This window comes from Amblyomma maculatum, chromosome 6 (genome assembly GCF_055883805.1).
Source record: "Amblyomma maculatum isolate TAMU_Amacu chromosome 6, ASM5588380v1, whole genome shotgun sequence".
Classification (NCBI taxonomy): domain Eukaryota; kingdom Metazoa; phylum Arthropoda; class Arachnida; order Ixodida; family Ixodidae; genus Amblyomma; species Amblyomma maculatum.
Window position 1 is genome coordinate 83454596 of NC_139349.1, and position 17871 is coordinate 83472466.

Sequence of the window (17871 nt, forward strand, 5' to 3'; positions counted from 1 at the left end):
CTATTCAATGCTGGAAGCAGTAAACTTCTTACTGTCCCGAGGAATAGAAGAATATCGCAAAGCGTGTTCATAGAAAGAGTCCTGCTTACTGTCGCCACCTTTGGCACTGCTGCAACGGTGCGTAGTTTGCCAGAACCTGAAAATTTTCAATAATATTGTTAGTGGTGACAAGCGAGAAGACAGCACAACATGACGATAGGGTGAAGGATGATTTAATCGCTGGCCTAGCGCGAGGGCTCCTCTCGTGCCACTGCCGATCTTCTTCGTAACACTTCCCGGGGCCACCGAGCAATCGTACCGATCGGTTCGCTTGAAGTTGATGGTGACGTGATGGTGAGGATGTTCAAGAAAGGATAGAAGAGAATGATATGCTTGCTCCCACGATGACGATGGCCACGATTATGCTTGGGTGATCCGCCTCCCCTGGAGATCTTCAGCTTCCGCCATCAAAGCATCCATGGGACCGATGGCTCGAGGTCGCAACGGGCGGCTGGGCGGGGTGAGGGTTATGTGTTCGTGTCTTTCGGATCTTCGGGTCAGTCGGGTCTTTGCTTTAATCTGGCCTTTGGCCATCTCATGTTTGCGCATTGTCTTCAGATTCGGGCTGGGGGGCTGGGCCGCGGTAATGGCGGCTGGTCAGTTCTGGGCAGGAAGGGCTGGGGCGAAGCTGCGTGGCGATATTCCAGGGCTCTCGGTCGATGACGTCCATGCTCCAAGGCGAGGATGGGGATGACGTCGCCACACCCCCAACCAAAATGTTACGTGGTGACAAGCGAGAAGACAGTACAACGTGGCGATAGGTTGAAAGTTGATTTAATAGCTGGCCTAGCGCGAGGGCTCCTCTCGCGCCACTGCCGATATTCTTCTTCGTAACAATATTAATAATATTTTCCAAAACAATCGGAGGTCAGAAGTGGCCTCATTTTCACGTGGGACATCCAGGAAAATCAGAGCTCCTTGCTTCGTCACGTGCCGATCGATACTCGTGATTTGAATAACAGGCGAGAGGGATGTGTATTATAAATACGTGAAGGCATTTTGGGCGCTTCGCTTTAGGCCTCAGGGTGTTGGTGCAAGTCTCTTCGCAATCACTAATTATTGAATTGTGCTAATTATCCAAAAACCAATTGAGTGTGTTTTGGTGGCAGTTTACATGCTCGAAGTACGCCGCTTCTGCTTCTTCCTGCTTAGTATATATTACATTACATGTTCTTAGAATTAAAAGCAATTGGCATGCAATGAACTGTACTTCGCAACTCTTGATGAACCAGGTCAGCGTTTTTGCAACAAGGAAAGACAAAGCGCGGGTAATATGCATGCGCCTGGTTTGTTTTGTTAATGCCCACTACTTGTTATTTTTTTATTAGCACAGTTTTATATTAATCATTCACTTCTTCAAACGCATCGCACGACCACTACTGTGTGCTGAGGTGGATGATATGGTCTGGCTTTGCCTATGTAAAATTTTTATCTGTGCCAAATTTGTGCACCCAAATTCGTTTCCAAGAAGCGTGCTTAATAGGATGGTTGTTTCATGATCGTGATAGAAATATAGAAGATATAGAGAAATATAGAATTCATGCTCATCTATTGCCAAAAGACAACGACAAAGCAGACATTTATTGAACACATGGTCCGGTGCATGGCTTCCTCCTCGCCAATTACACCTCGGGAAGGATATATAAAGTTGTGCACTCGGGCACGATATCGACTGTCACAGAAATTTGAGTGTGCCAATCATAGCAGTTTTATGCGCAATAAGTTCTTTTTTTTTTATAAAACTGCAAAGCTACTAAAGTAGACATATCTGAGCCTGGAGCATTCAGAAAAATACAAGGGTTTAACGCTCCTGAACCAAATATTGAGCGAAAGCATTAGCTGCGGGTGACCGAGCGTTCTTCTTCTCTTTCTCTTCTTCCTCAGCCCACATATAAAGCCTCGTTTGTACCAACCCATATGAACGTGCCTTAGTGGCCTATAGGGATAAGGTGAATGCCAGGGTCCAAGCAGGCTGATTCTGACATAACCGTCCCTTGTGAAACGAGAGACCCAAGTTGGCAGCTCTTGCCAGCCCGTGCGTCACGTGGGGTGTGACGTCACAGCGTCACGTGGGTAAGACGTAACTGCGGCCGGATCACGCGAAGGCTTGAAAGTACGAGTAGTATTGCTTTCGCAATAAACACGAATTGTGTGCCGCTGAGAGTAAACCTTGGTAGCTTCTTCTGTTAAGATCTTGATGCACCGAGCCGCTCCCGTCACGACGGGATCGCGACATACATCTGCATATCTCGACTTATGACGTGTGATCACATGTATAGTCCACCGCTGACATCCACAGCTGCACCCGTGACGAAGGCGCTGGCGGTGGGTAAGCAGAGGAACTTGACGGCTTCGGCAATCTCACGAGGCTGGGCGGACCTCATGAGCGCAGTCGATGAAATGAGCTTCGTCTTCTGCTTGCCGTTAAGAACATGCGTCATCGGCGTCTCCGTCCATCCCGGCAGCACCGCATTGCAGCGGATGCCGTGTTCTGCCAATTCCAGCGCCGCCGTCTTGGTGAGGGCCACGACTCCGGCCTTGGAAGCTGCGTACGCACCATTGCCCGCCCAGCCGCTCTTGCCCGCGATGCTGGCAATGTTCACGATGGCTGCGCCACCTTGGGATAAGTTCTCGCCAGAACGCAGTATTTCTTGTCCGGCGGCCCGGGTTACCAGAAAGGTTCCCTACGAATACCGGAGAGTGGATGGTATGGAGTTAAATGCGGGGTACTTGATTTTGAAAAAGTCTACACGTGAATGATCTGATTATTGAGTACTTGCAATCTGAACGATCTCTGTATAATAAATCACACAATCGTATCTGTCATTCAAAGATACCCCAAGTAGCACAAAGTGGGCTATGACGTAGCGGCCTGCGATGGGCCCGTGGGGACAACCCATACGGGCCCCATATGGGATTTGCAACACGTACTCAGAGGGGCCCCGCGTGGGCCGCCCAATTTTGCCGCAATCGGCCCCAATCTGTACCCGTGTGGTCAGCCCAAATATAAGCTGCCCGCATTTAGCATAGATAACCAAATGTGGGCAGCATACTAGAATCACTAATGGGTTCTACGTTTGTGCAGGCAGGAACGCCCCATTGATCAAGGTTTTAATTTTGAAGTCGATTAATCCCACCTATACCTAAATTGTAGCGGCGCAGGCTTTGTGGAGGCCAGTCCGTTTCGGGCTGGCCCAGGTGTTGCCTTCATGGGTTGAATCTGGCATTTCCGGGGCTGCCCAAGTTCCATTCATCATCGAGGGTGAAACATTGAGCACTATTTCTTTACCTTGTATTCGACACTATGTGACATAAGAGAAATTTATTCCATACATTGCAATAATGTGGGCTGGCCCGCATCACCCCCAAAATTTTGGTCTGAATATTTATTTCTGGGATGTGTGTAGAATAATAATGGCGCAGGACAAATATGAAGGTAGTTCAGTACATACTCGTAAAACGGAACAGTTACAACTGCATGTTTTCTGTCATTACTGCATAATTAACGTAGTTTTTAGATTAGAAATAGTCTTTATTCATGGCAGGCGTATGCTTAGGGCAGCTATGTGAAGCCTCCAGAAAAGGCAATTAGCGGCAGGTATGACAAGAATTAAATAAATACAATGGTGCTCTAAAGATAGGGTGGAGACGTATCAGAGCGGTAAACCCGCCTACGGCCAATTTGGGGCCCGCTGTGGCCTTTCATGGGCAGCCCCAATTGGGCTGATCTTATTTTTACCGCATGAAATACGAACATATGTTGCATTTGCCCGCAAGTACAGCAAGAAATACCCGTGTGGGCAGCGTGGGTGCATGCCCGCTTTTCAACCCTTCCGAAAACCATTCGGGACCTATTCGGCTTTTGAGTGGGTGGCCCCATTCAGGTTTGCTCGCCTTATATTTGCTTTAAGCCCACATTTGCACCGGATCTGCCATAAAGTGCCCCGCAAGAGACCAATGCGGGCAGAAGCGAGAAGAAGCACTTTCCTGACCCGCTACACAGGTTAGAGATGAAGGGCAGCCGGTTAAATGTTTCAAACATGACACGTGCACCATCTCGGTGCCACGACAGCGACGGCCACGAACAGAAGATGTAAGAGTGATACCATAGTTTATCCGGGACGTTTGTTCATAGACCGCACATGCATGCTCCAGTAACGCAGCTGAAGAATATTTCACACAAGCCTGGGATGCGCGTGTGTGTCCGTAGTAGTGCTTCATCCGAAGGCTAGAAGTCTGTGCGGAGGGTCAGGTACTACTTTCCGATAGGCTTGGCTGCAGCTTCGGTATTAAGGCACGCATTCTAAAAGTAATGAGCAACACGAAGAGGGAACTGTTCGTCGAAGGGTGCTACAGAAGGTGTTGGAGCAAAGCAGATCCTTCCAGGGCTAAGGTATGAGGGCGACAATATAAAAGAAAAAAAAAAGCAGAATTTATATCAGAGAAAGGCGGGCTAGTTGGTAATTAAATGCATATTACAACCACGCGAAAGGACAGACACAAGGAGGAAACGAGCAGGACGCAGCGCAGATGCGGAGTGGGTGGTGCTCCACTGAATGGCAATAGTGTAGGCAAATGTGACAAGCGGTAGCAAACAGCCCCAGTTGGTGTGATCAAGGTGAATTGGGCCTACATCATATCTTAAAGGGTACGACGAAAGCCTTCTGCGAGGCGATTGGTCTGGGGTGGTATGTATAGGTGCCAGTTTTCTGTAGATATGCGCGAGGCATGAAGTACTACTGTGAGGATGGAAGAAAGACTTTCCACAAACGTTAAGGAGGACACGAAGGTTGCCATGGCGAATAATTATGGCGGGGAGAAAGAAACTGATGAATTCGAAAGCGGAACCGGAAGGAAGAGAAGCAGTTTCAGCATATCGGGTGAGGTGGTAAACGGCAGTAACGACCCAGCGGTTGCCCGCTCAAGCCAAGGACAGAGGTCCATACGTTAGCTTTTCAATGACGTTAGAGAGGTACATTTAGAACAATAACAAGTGAAGTTTACTGCCCAACTGCACTATGCAAAAAAACACTGGTCGCGAGCTGCTCGCTGCTCCGGGGTTTAAGGGTTTGGATTTGTTGCCGCCAGTTGCATTCATGGATATTTACTTCTGCGGAGAAGTTCGGTACTTGCCCGGATTAGCGTCAATAACGCATATGTTGATTCGTGCGAGTCACTCGAGTCGGCGTCACTCAGAGAGCTCCTTGCCTTCTTGCACTCGTGTAAGCGTGTTTTTTGGTTGGTTGGTTGGTTGGTTCATAGGAAGGGAAAGGCGCAGTATCTGTCACACTTGCTCTGTGGACACCTGAACCGCGCCGTAAGGGAAGGGATGAGGGTGGGAGTGAAAGTGGATAGAGAGAAAGGGGGGGCCGTAGTGGAGGGCTACGGAGTAATTTCGACCACCTGGGGATCTTTAACGTGCGCTGACATCGCACAGCACACGGACGCCACTTCGTTTCGCCTCCATCGAAACGCAGCCGCCGAGGCCGGGATTCGATCCCGGGAACTCCGGCACAGTAGTCGGGCGTCTTACCACTGCACCACCCCGGCGCTAAAGAATTCGCAGTCGGCCTGTCCGGTCTTCAGTTTCTGCGCTTTGCTTTGTGTTTAGCTATTAAAGACAACCACAGCATAGTATATTATCAATCCTGCATCTTCTGCGCGCCTACGCGACCATGTCAACGGGTAGAATGATCTAAAATGTTGAGTTCATTCATAGTTACGGTGATCTCCAACAGGCGCCAGCCAACCGCTGTATTGATATATGTCCTAGAAGCCCATAGGCTTGCTGGTGGTTCAGCGTCATGTATTCTGAATAATGTACGTCGGCTTGACGGGATAGCTTCAGCCAAGTAGATGTTTGAATAGAACAGAAGCGTTGCGGTGACAACGTTTTTCGAATGACACAGAAATAATAGAACCGATGTGGTGAAATAACGTCCTTGGTTAAATAACCAGCGGCGTCAGTATCAGCCGCCAGTTCAGATTGTTACGACCAAGCATCCGCAATTGCGCGCTCTATTGTTCGCCTGTGGGCATGGATAAGTTTTGTGAATATGTGGTGATGGTCCAATGGCTCTAAGTGAGCATGTTTCCAGGAATCCTGTTTTGTAAGCATGTTTTGCTTTGTGGACAACCTGCAAATGCCCAAATTGACCCTGTCAAGAGAACGTCTGGAAAAACACAAAGAAACGTCCCCCTGCGGGAAATAGCAGGAAGTGCTTTCTTTCTTTTGTTCACCCTTCCAGTCGAGAAGTGCTATCCTCCAGTGATGAATGCCTCCTATCCAAAGGAGACGACAGAGTGACATGTCCGCTGACGTGCAGGACAAGAAAGGAGCATGACTCATACGGCCATTAAGTGATTTTCCGGGAATGCAGGAAAGATTTGCAATTGTCGAAAAGGGACCATGTTGGGAGCCCTATGCGGCGCCACGTGCACTCGGGTTTCTGAGAAGTAAAACCCCTTGTCAGAACCAGCCTGTGGTTTCTTTGCTGAAGAATAGAAATGTACCTCCTCTCCTCGCCGTTCCCAAGCTTTTCCCGCCAACAAGTGATCACGCCCAACGAATGAATGCCGGACCAGTCAGTGCTTCAGACCATCAGTGCAGTGATGTGTTCGATTGGATGCCGATACCTGAGGGGCGTGCCCTGGATTTGGTTGGTCAGCATCTTCAGAGAGGGGCTGGACATCGGGGGTTTTAAGGACGCTGCAGAGCACGAAATGTCGCTCTGGGCCCTGGGTAAACGGCTCATCCAGTCGCTTCTCGCTATGAACTCTTAACGCTTGTCATTTTGCTGATGTACCCTTCTTCTTCATGTAAATATTCTTGTAAATACGTTTTCTCAAAGTGCCAGTAAACCTGCTTGTACATATTTTACCAACTTCGAAGATTCAGTCCTTCTTCAACCCGGAGTCTCTGCACGCTACCAAGTGAAGGCCGGGTCGCCATAGCCCCAGAGCCACAACAACTGGTGATCAGCGGTGGGATCTGAATCTACAAGCACAACGACTGGTGATCAGCGGTGGGATCTGAATCTACAAGCACAACACTGGTGCCCAGCGTTGGGATCTGAATCTACAAGCCACAACATCTGGTGATTGGAGGTGGATCTGAAGCTACAAGCCACAACACCTTGTGATCGGAGGTGGCATCTCAAGCAACAAGCAGGAGCAACAATCGGCCAACAAGAGGGCAGCTCGGAACATCGATCGCATGTGTGGGTGAGTGCTTGGCTTTTCTTCTGATGTGGACCAGGTTCTAGAACAGGGTTAGATTTTAGAACTGGTAAAGAGAGTGTGGAAACGCCTTTAGGTTTGGTAGTTTGCACTGTTGTTTTGGAAGTAGCCGACACTCGGAGCGATCATGGACCTACAAAAGCTGCAGAAACCGGAACTGTTGCAATTGTGTGAGGAATTGGGAATTGATACAAGTGGTTTGGCACGAAAACCTTTGATTATAAAGGCAATCACAGATTTGGGAGCCGATGATGAGGAGCTCAGTGAAGCATGGAACCTCATCGGCCAAAAAAAGGAACAGCTCAGACAGCAGAAGGAGCGGGAAAAAGAGCAGAAAGAGCGGGAAAAAGAGGAAAAGAGGCGTGAGCGTGAACTTGAGAGGGAAAAAGAGGAAAGGGAGCGCGAACGTGAGTGGGAAAAAGAGGAAAAGAAGCGTGAAAGAGAAGCAAAAAAGCTGGACCAAGAAATTGAGCTCCGGAAATTAGAACTAGAGTTGAGCAAGAGGTCGGGCAAATGTCCCCAGCTAGCGGTACCTCTTCTCAACAAGGAGGCAGATTTCAAGATGTCAAAGTACATGCAGCCATATGTGATATCAGGGGATATCGGTCTGTATCTGGCTAACTTTGAGCGAACCTGCGAAAAACTGTCCTTCCAGCGAGACACTTGGTCTCAGAGATTATTGACGGTTCTGCCCTGCGAGGCAGCGGAGGTTGTCGCGCGGCTAAGCAAGGAGGACGCGGACAACTACGAGAAGGTCAAAGCTTGCCTTCTGAGAAAGTATAGGCTTAGCGCCGAGGCGTTCAGACAACGTTTTCGGAAAGCTACTAAGTCCAGGGACGAGAGTTACCCTGAATTCCTGTACAATTTAAGAGTTAATTTGGGCGAGTGGCTAAAGAGCACAGATTCCTACAGTGATAGGGACGCTGTAGTCGAGCAAATTCTTTTGGAGCAGTTTTATAACTGCCTCCCAGAAAAAGAAAGAAATTGGTTACAGGACCGAGGCGAAATTAAGTCGGCAACTGAAGCTGCCGAACTTATTGAGGAGTATGCTTCGCGCCGACAATTCAGCAACCCAGCAGTGGATAGGCCCCGCAATCCCAAGTTCAGTATGAAAAACCGTCAGGAAAGGCACTTTGCTAGAGTTGGAAACGAAGAAATGAAGGTTTCTTCAGGCAAATTCCCTAGAAAGGACGGCAGTGAGAAAGGTGGGGAAGTGACCAACGTGCAGAACACAAAGAATAAGTTTGAGGCTAGGAAGCCGCTCACATGCTTTAGGTGTAATGAGCAGGGTCACATTGCCGTCAACTGCCGGAAAGAAAAGATTGCTTTCTCGTATGTCAGGGACTGCGATGAAAATATGCAGCTTTTAGAACCCTACCTGCATGACCTAGTAGTCAACGGGAAGCCTTGCAAGGTACTGCGCGATTCGGCCGCAACGATGGATGTTGTCCATCCGGCGTATGTATCGCCTTCCGACTATACAGGACAGTGTGCATGGATCCGACAGGTAGTTGAGGAACAGAGTGTGTGCTTGCCGATCGCGAACGTGGTCATCGAGGGCCCTTTCGGCGAATTAACAACCGAGGCTGCCGTTTCAGGAAAGCTTCCTAAGTGCTATCCGTATTTGTTCTCCAACAAATCGGACATGCTGCTGCGAAAGAGGGGCATCCTTTTCGGAGACAGAGTTGTGCAAGCCTTAACACGTTCAAAGGCGCGAGAACTAGCTACACTGCTCATTCCAGAAAAATCCACAGCGGAGGAAACGGCAGTTAAAACAATGGTAAATGCGGAAGATAGCAGGTCAGAAAACTTTGAGAGCGAGGCATCTCAGATAAGTCAACTTGAAAGTGAGCTTGATGAGACGCGGAATGAGGACGTTCTTGAGAGTAACCTCTTGCCGCCAGTGTCTAGTAATCTCACGAGACTTTTAAGTGGAACCCGAGAGGACTTAGCTATAGAGCAAGCCAATGATCCCAATATACAGGAGATAAGGGAGCGCCACCGCGCCACTAAGACAGCAAACAATATTTCTTTCGAGATGAGAAAGGGAGTGCTGTATCGCTTATTCAAGGATAAGCGCGGAGTAGAGCGGGACCAATTAGTCGTTCCCCAAAAGTACCGCGGAGACTTACTGCGACTTTCCCATGGCAGCTCGTGGTCATGTCACCTTGGAATAAAGAAAACAAAGCAGAGGCTGTTGCAAGAATACTATTGGCCTGGATGTTTTAAGGACACGGAAAATTTTGTACGGTCATGCGACACGTGCCAGCGGGTTGGAAAGGCGCAAGATAAGTGGAAAGCTCCGATGGTGTTAGTACCAATCATTACCGAGCCGTTTCACCGGTTAGTAATAGATATAGTTGGGCCACTTCCTGTGACCGAGTCAGGGTACCGTTATATCCTCACTATGTTATGCCCAGCCACAAAGTTTCCAGAGGCTGTTCCGCTGCGCGAGGTGACGTCCGAGAGTGTAGTGGATTCGCTGCTGTCAGTGTTTGCACGAGTTGGATTCCCTTCCGAGGTACAAAGTGATCAGGGTAGCGTTTTCACGAGTGTCCTCACCACCTCATTTCTCGAGCGATGCGGCATTAAGGTAGTGCATAGCTCGATCCATCATCCGCAGAGCAACAGCGTAGAAAGATGGCACTCTGTTCTCAAACGAGTCCTGAGGGGACTGTGCTATGAAAACAAGCGCGAATGGGATACCTGCCTGCCTGCAGCGCTTTTCGCTTTGCGGTCAGTGCCGCACGAATCCACTGGATTTAGCCCAGCCGAGTTGGTGTACGGAAGGTCACTGCGCTCACCTTTGCGAATGGTGCGCGAAGCCTGGGAGGGGCGCGGAGAAGACCCAACAGTAGTAGAATTCATTCTGAACCTCTTGAATCGCTTACATAACACTAAGGAACTCGTTGAGGCCAGCATGAAGTCAGCCCAGGCTCGTTCCAAGGTGTACTATGATAAGTCAGCCCGTCAAAGGACGTTTTGTATCGGGGACCAGGTGATGTTGCTGAGAAGTTCAAGGCAGAATAAGCTCGAAGTACAGTGGGAAGGACCGGCTGAAGTCGTTGCAAAGCTTTCTAACACTAACTACGCAGTGAAAATTCCCGGTAGGCGTAAAGAAGTGCGCATTTATCATTGCAATCTTATGAAGCCTTATGTGCAGAGGGAAGCCGTGGTAAATCTAACGTTAAACCTTCCCGAGGAGATGGGGGACAACTTGATTTGCCTCAGCGGAAAAGGAAGCAACGCTCAGGAGCTTCTCAAAAAGACGGAGCAGAGAGGAGAACTAAAGAAATCCCAGCTGTCCGATCTGGGCGAGATAATAACAGAGTTTGAGGCCTGCTTCGTGGACAGGCCAGGCAGAACTGATTTGACTGAGCACGATATTGAGCTGACTTCAGACGTGCCAGTGCGATCAAGGTGCTACCGATTTTCTCCAAGGCAAAGAGAAATTCTGGATAGGGAAGTAACTCGCATGCTGGAATTGGGAGTAATAAAACCCTCGGAAAGCGATTATGCTTCGCCTATGATCTTAGTAGAAGCTCCAGGTAAAGACCCTAGGCCTGTGGTAGACTACCGAAAGCTAAATTCTCTCACCAGGGATCAAGTGTATCCTATTCCGAATATTGAGGAGAGAGTAGAACAGGTCAGTAGAGCGGCATATGTGACTACGCTGGACCTTACTCGAGGATACTGGCAAGTACCGCTCACTGAACGCGCCAGCAGATACGCGGCTTTCGTCACTCCGACGGGCAGCTACCAGCCAACAATGATGAGTTTCGGGCTCAAAAATGCTCCATTTTGTTTTTCCCGACTCATGGATAGGGTTTTAAAGGGGTGTGAAACATTCGCGGTGCCTTATTTAGACGACATTGCGGTTTTTTCCGACTCATGGGCGGACCATATGGTACATCTAAGAGCTGTACTGAGCCTTTTGCGTCAAGCTGGACTAACCGTAAAGGCCGAGAAATGTTGCCTGGCAAGGGCGACCGTGGACTACTTGGGTCACAATGTAGGTCAGGGTTTCAGGAAACCCAGCGAGATTAAGATTTCTGCGGTAGCAGACTATCCGCGTCCGAGCACGAAGACGGAAATTCGAGCATTCCTAGGTCTGACGGGATACTACAATCACTACATCCCTAACTATTTATCTTTGGCTAGCCCTCTGACCGACGCTCTCCGCAAGACAGAACCGACAAATGTAGTCTGGGACGAACAAAAGGAAGCCTCCTTCGTAAACCTGAAGGCTGTGCTGATTAGCCGTCCGGTATTGCGAGCTCCAGACTATGACCGAGAATTCACGGTCCAGTGTGATGCCAGTGATCGAGGGTTAGGTGCTGTTCTCTGCCAGAGAGATGACGACGGTAATGAGCACCCCGTGCTCTACTTGAGCAGAAAACTGAGTTCTAGAGAGAGGGCTTATTGCGCGTCAGAGAAAGAGTGCGCTTGCATTGTATGGGCCATTCAAAAATTGCAGTGCTATCTTGGAGGGGCCAAATTCACCGTAGAGACGGACCATTGTCCCCTGGCTTGGCTGCAAACTGCGACATCGAAGAACAGTCGCCTTCTTAGGTGGAGCTTGATTTTACAGCAGTACAATTTTGAAATAAGATACAAAAAGGGGAAGTTAAATGGGAATGCGGACGCGCTTAGCCGCTCTTTCTAAGCGGTCCGAGATGTTCCTCACCATGTATCCAAATTGATAATCAGGTTTTATTTTTTTTTTCTCGTGCGCTTGTATATGTGTGACTATGTAAAGCAGCACGTTTGGTTTTCTAGGAATACGTGGGTCCTGAACGTCTTGAGAGTGGGCTTTTCTCGAACAACAATGGCAGTTTTCTTTTAACCTGGTCTCTTCAGACGGGAGCCGAGTGCTTGCTTCGACATGAGGTTGAGTTTCAGACAGCTCGAGCAATTTGGCCTACAACAATCAAGACAACGCGACAAGCAACAGCGAGCTTCAAGCGTTCACGTGCAGGCCATTAAGTCGTCTCTTCATGCAGCAGCTGGGACTGCTGCCCTCCGAGTCTCTTCTGGCGGGGGAGGAGGCTGTTACGACCAAGCATCCGCAATTGCGCGCTCTATTGTTCGCCTGTGGGCATGGATAAGTTTTGTGAATATGTGGTGATGGTCCAATGGCTCTAAGTGAGCATGTTTCCAGGAATCCTGTTTTGTAAGCATGTTTTGCTTTGTGGACAACCTGCAAATGCCCAAATTGACCCTGTCAAGAGAACGTCTGGAAAAACACAAAGAAACGTCCCCCTGCGGGAAATAGCAGGAAGTGCTTTCTTTCTTTTGTTCACCCTTCCAGTCGAGAAGTGCTATCCTCCAGTGATGAATGCCTCCTATCCAAAGGAGACGACAGAGTGACATGTCCGCTGACGTGCAGGACAAGAAAGGAGCATGACTCATACGGCCATTAAGTGATTTTCCGGGAATGCAGGAAAGATTTGCAATTGTCGAAAAGGGACCATGTTGGGAGCCCTATGCGGCGCCACGTGCACTCGGGTTTCTGAGAAGTAAAACCCCTTGTCAGAACCAGCCTGTGGTTTCTTTGCTGAAGAATAGAAATGTACCTCCTCTCCTCGCCGTTCCCAAGCTTTTCCCGCCAACAAGTGATCACGCCCAACGAATGAATGCCGGACCAGTCAGTGCTTCAGACCATCAGTGCAGTGATGTGTTCGATTGGATGCCGATACCTGAGGGGCGTGCCCTGGATTTGGTTGGTCAGCATCTTCAGAGAGGGGCTGGACATCGGGGGTTTTAAGGACGCTGCAGAGCACGAAATGTCGCTCTGGGCCCTGGGTAAACGGCTCATCCAGTCGCTTCTCGCTATGAACTCTTAACGCTTGTCATTTTGCTGATGTACCCTTCTTCTTCATGTAAATATTCTTGTAAATACGTTTTCTCAAAGTGCCAGTAAACCTGCTTGTACATATTTTACCAACTTCGAAGATTCAGTCCTTCTTCAACCCGGAGTCTCTGCACGCTACCAAGTGAAGGCCGGGTCGCCATAGCCCCAGCGTCACGACAAGATAAACATTTGGACTTCCCAGCAGTCGTTTTCCTAAGTAAAATCAAGTGGTTTTCATGAGCGCATCCTGCAAGACAAGCTATGATTGAGAAGATTCTGCTCAGCATTAGTTACCGCGCTATACAGGTGATCTGGCATGCGGTAAGCGTATTTAAAAAGAAATCAATACTCTGCGACACTGTAAATATTTATATAAACTGTGATAATATTCTCTTTAACACTAGACGCTGCTCAAGCTACATGCTCAGGGCCAGTGCCTAAGCGTAGCAGCCGCTCGGCGCACTGAAACACCTCCAGTTGTGTCATGCGCTACGGAGCCAAGCATAGCTGTATCGTTTTCGTTCCTTGTTTTATATTCAGGCCATGGTCGGCGCGGTAATCCGCGGTAAACTATGCCTATTTTTGCGAAAGGGCCGCGTGAAACTTTGGTTTCAGCACAAGTGGTAGTAAAAGCCGTATTTCGTGTAGGTCCGTAGGCGGCCCGAAGAAAATTCGTTTCGCAATAACATCCTTGGAGCCGTCCTCTAGCTTTCTTTACGGCATTTGTAGATGCATTATCACCTTGTCGTAGCTGTGATTCTAGTAACGATAAACACCCGAGTTCAGAGAGCTCGGGTTTTAGAAACGGAGTACACGAAAACGGAATAGTACACGAAAATACGAAAACAGGCGAAACCAAGCATCAGGAACTATTGGCTAGGCATAAGACACAATATGCCAATGAGTGTATGTTAACCTCACCTTTAGATTGATCCTTATGATGTCGTCGAATATGTCATCTGGGCAGTCGATTATGGGCGCTGCTCGGTGAATGCCGGCGCTGTTGACGACGATATTTAGCGGCAATGAGGAGGCGCTCCTCACGGTAGCGAATAGCTTGTGCACGGAGGAAGAGTCGCCGACGTCCACGTATTCTGCCAGGTGCTGAGCATCTCCTATGAAACAGAGCCCGGGACATCGTAAAACACGGATGCACATTTGCAACCGTAGAGGACAAAAGGAAACATCTAAAGAGGTTTCCATAAAAAAAAAGGGGGAGGGGGGGGGGGGGTAAAGAGGTTTGGAAAAAAGTTTTATTAGACGTTGACATGAGAAGAGACAAATGACCAAAACTAAAAGAGTACAATGAAAAAAATAGCGGCAAGTGCACATGACACACCCAATAACGGGGAAATGAATCACAAACCACTATTTACATGCTTTTTAAATAGTTCCGACTAGCGGGATTTACGTACTTCCCCTGTCTTATTTTTCTGACGTCGGCGCTTTGCTGTGCACGTGGGCCTCTTAAACGTTCGCGAATAAAAGCCGCTCAACTGTCATGCAGCACTGCATTTGCAGATAGCAAGGATGGGAAACTGAAAACAACCACGCAGTCTCTGAAAGTTGCGGAGGTTAACCGAGAATGGAGAATAATAACAACGTAAAAGTGGAGAGCATTTAAGATGCACCTGGAAAAGACAGCATAATATGCTGGCCCTTGATTATACCTTGGTCATTACACTATGCTTTATGAAGTTCACTAATGGAGATGTGGTTCCTTTATCACAGCGAAAGAGATGGTTAATCCAGATATTAACCGTACCTCTTTGTGGATGGTGCCACTTGGAGATTTTTTTATTCGATGCAGTGGAATGTAATCTAGTCTTTAAAATTGAAAGCCTGGGTGTCTACCTGTCGACTTCGTTCGTGCTTAGGTGCCCGAAGAAAAATAAAATGTTCGAGTCAAGAGTCAGCGCCGTTGCCAAAGCTACAATCATGTGCACTGTATCGGCTGTGTTAGTTAGACCTGGAAGTTACAGCATCTACTACCAAACACACTCCAAAGACTGGCACAAACACTTGGCAAAAACGATGTACCGTCATGTGAGATTGCGGTGCAATTTGAACCTTCGAAATAAATAAATAAATAAATAAATAAATAAATAAATAAATAAATAAATAAATAAATAAATAAATAAATAAATAAATAAATAAATAAATAAATTTGTCTCATGCAAGAGTCACCCTACTGCTGCAGCCACGACCAGGACGAATAATGATGTACTGACCTGGCAAGGCCTGTGCCACTTTCTTGGCAGCTTCGAGTTGGCAGTCGGCGACGACCACAGTGGCGCCAACTTCGGCCAGGGCGTGGCACACTGCCTCACCAATGCCGCTCGCACCGCCCGTCACCAAAGCTAGCTTTTCCCTGAGGGCCATGTTCCTCGTTGTAGCCTCGATCGGCTCGTAGTGCGCACAAAGGCTTGAGCCCACGGAGAATTTAAAGGCAAGTTGACTGCCAGAGTTCAACGACTCTGCGCGTGCTACCAATCCGCGGTCTTGAAGTGCACCGACTGCGTGAAATCTGTGCTATGTTTATTTCATACAGTGGCTCAATCTTCGCGAACAATGCAGGCGGCAATCAGCACCCTGTTTCGCCTTTGTGACTGAGCATAATCAGTGTAAAAAAAAAAAAAAATGCGGTCAAGGGCCCCGAGGCCGTGTGCATCAACATAGAGAGAAATAAAAAAAACAAGAAAGGTTTATTTAGACAAATATTTGGCCAGCTATTATACATTAGGCTGTGATATGAGGGAGAGGGCTTTGGTGGGTGACGGCGTGGAAAGAAGGGAAGCGTACGAGCAATATTTAAACATACATTTTTGTTCCTTTCTTTAAGAAGGCTGCAGAGCAATAGTAAAGCCGAAGGGATGTATATTAAAAAAAAGGCAACCTTATTGATTAGTATCGCTGGCAGTTTTTATAGCTTACAATACGTGATTACGCCTATTTCGGCGGCGCGATGAATTTTGGCCATGCCTCGTGGCATGAGAAAACAGCGCGGATGAAGGCGCTAACAAAGTCCACTTTACTGCAAACGTGTCACCTGGTTTCCCTGACGATTTAGAGACCACAATGATGGTAGCCCTCCCGCTTTGCGACTGGGACTTTGGGCGAGTGGGACTGAAAGATCCCACGGTACACACATCGACGAGGGTCATTTAATTGCGGGGCTGTCTAGTAACTATCTTCAAATGTTACTTGTCTCTACCCTGGGCCAGTCGAAATTAACAGCACGTTAGGAAGGCGTCTATTCGCGACTGAAAGTTCGCACCCGTTTTTTGCAACGATCGAATAACCACGAAAAAGCTTTTGCCCTCTATGCCGAGGAAGTGGTGCGGTGGGGACCGAAGAGACCTGCAGATACCTCGATGACATGCTGGGAGAGCTTCAACCCTGAAAAACAGGGAACACTTTGTGTTTACTGCTGAAGTTAGGCACATGGTTAAGTATCATACAGCAAGTTTTAAATTATATCACACGAGCCAGTTAAATAAAAGGCGAACAGGAAATTGAGCTTCATTTCAAATTAACACTACCTCGAAACATGAACGCCTTCGTAGACATATGCAGGCAATATCAAGGAAGTACAAAAAAGTTGCCCCCCCCACCTCGCCCCCCTTATTTTTTTTTTTAAGCCAGTACAGGGCGCAAACAGAAAAAAAGTGCTTCCGTCCAAGTACCACTTTGAAACATGAATACGTTCGTATTACTCAGAAAAACAAAAAAACAAAAACAAACGAACAGCCGCGGTTTAACTCTGCATAAACCGATTAAGGTGGTGGTGGTGGTGGTGGGGGTTTATTATTAATCAAAAAGAATGAAAAGAGTGTTGTCGGCCGCGGCTACTGCTATCTAAAACCTGAAGCATCTGAGTGGCAGCCGGCGAGAAAGAAAATTGGATAGAGAGAGGATAAGGTGTGCGAAAGCACTATTCGGCAAGGTTATGCTTGGAGGTAGCCTTTAGAGACTCGTACAGAGTTTGTAAATGCGTGCTTTAACCGAAATGAGAACTGTTTGGTTTGGAACAAAGGAAAGGCGCATTGTCTGCCTGACTTTTCAGTAGGCACCTACCGTTACAAATAGGCGCATGCAAGTTTAGATTCGTATGTCGCTGGTTCGAATTTCTATGCAAACTAGCCTCCGACTATGTTATCGCAGATGGATGCTAAATGGGAAGAGAAATGATGTGACACCACGTGGACGCTGTACAAAGAACGGCTGTGTCACAATGTTGATACAAAAATCACGCGGTATGCATCTATTGCCACTTCCTGAGCACACCTTCTGCAGGTGGCACTCATGAGAAAGCACAAAAGAAATAAAGTGCTCGCCTCTCCCTCTTTCAAATGCACAACTTAGCTTTTGCTCCTAAAGAAAATACACTTAGCGGAACATGTTTATGAGAGACAATTTTCGTGTCCAGTTTGTGTATCAGTGATCCATGCGCGCATCCGTGACTGATATGAAAAATAAAATGCTGAGACGCTAAGTATACATTGCTCTAAAATTGGTTTGGCTTATACGGACTTAACGTCGCAAAGCGACTCAGGCTATGAGAGGGGCTATAGTGGAGCGCTCCGGAAATTTCGACCACCTGGGGATTCCTTAACGTGCACATACATCGCACAGCATATAGCTTTTCGCCTTCACCGAAAAGCGGCCACCGAGGCCGGGATTCGATCCCGCATCTTATTATTATTATTCCTTAACGTGCACAGACATCGCACAGCATA

The 17871-nt window shown here is 48.0% G+C and overlaps 2 protein-coding genes across 2 annotated transcripts in view; one reads left to right on the plus strand and one right to left on the minus strand.

Moving 5' to 3' along the window:
• The window catches only part of LOC146186127 ((3R)-3-hydroxyacyl-CoA dehydrogenase-like), a 46994-nt gene that overhangs the window by 11824 nt on the left and 17299 nt on the right, over positions 1–17871 (plus strand). The window lies entirely within an intron of this gene.
• LOC146186128 ((3R)-3-hydroxyacyl-CoA dehydrogenase-like) lies at positions 1446–15539 on the minus strand. The gene is made up of 3 exons (XM_084605624.1): positions 15364–15539; positions 14054–14247; positions 1446–2723 (listed from the first exon to the last, which is right to left on the minus strand). The coding sequence occupies exons 1-3, from the start codon at positions 15512–15514 to the stop codon at positions 2307–2309; spliced, it is 762 nt and encodes a 253-aa protein (XP_084461750.1). The 5' UTR covers positions 15515–15539; the 3' UTR covers positions 1446–2306.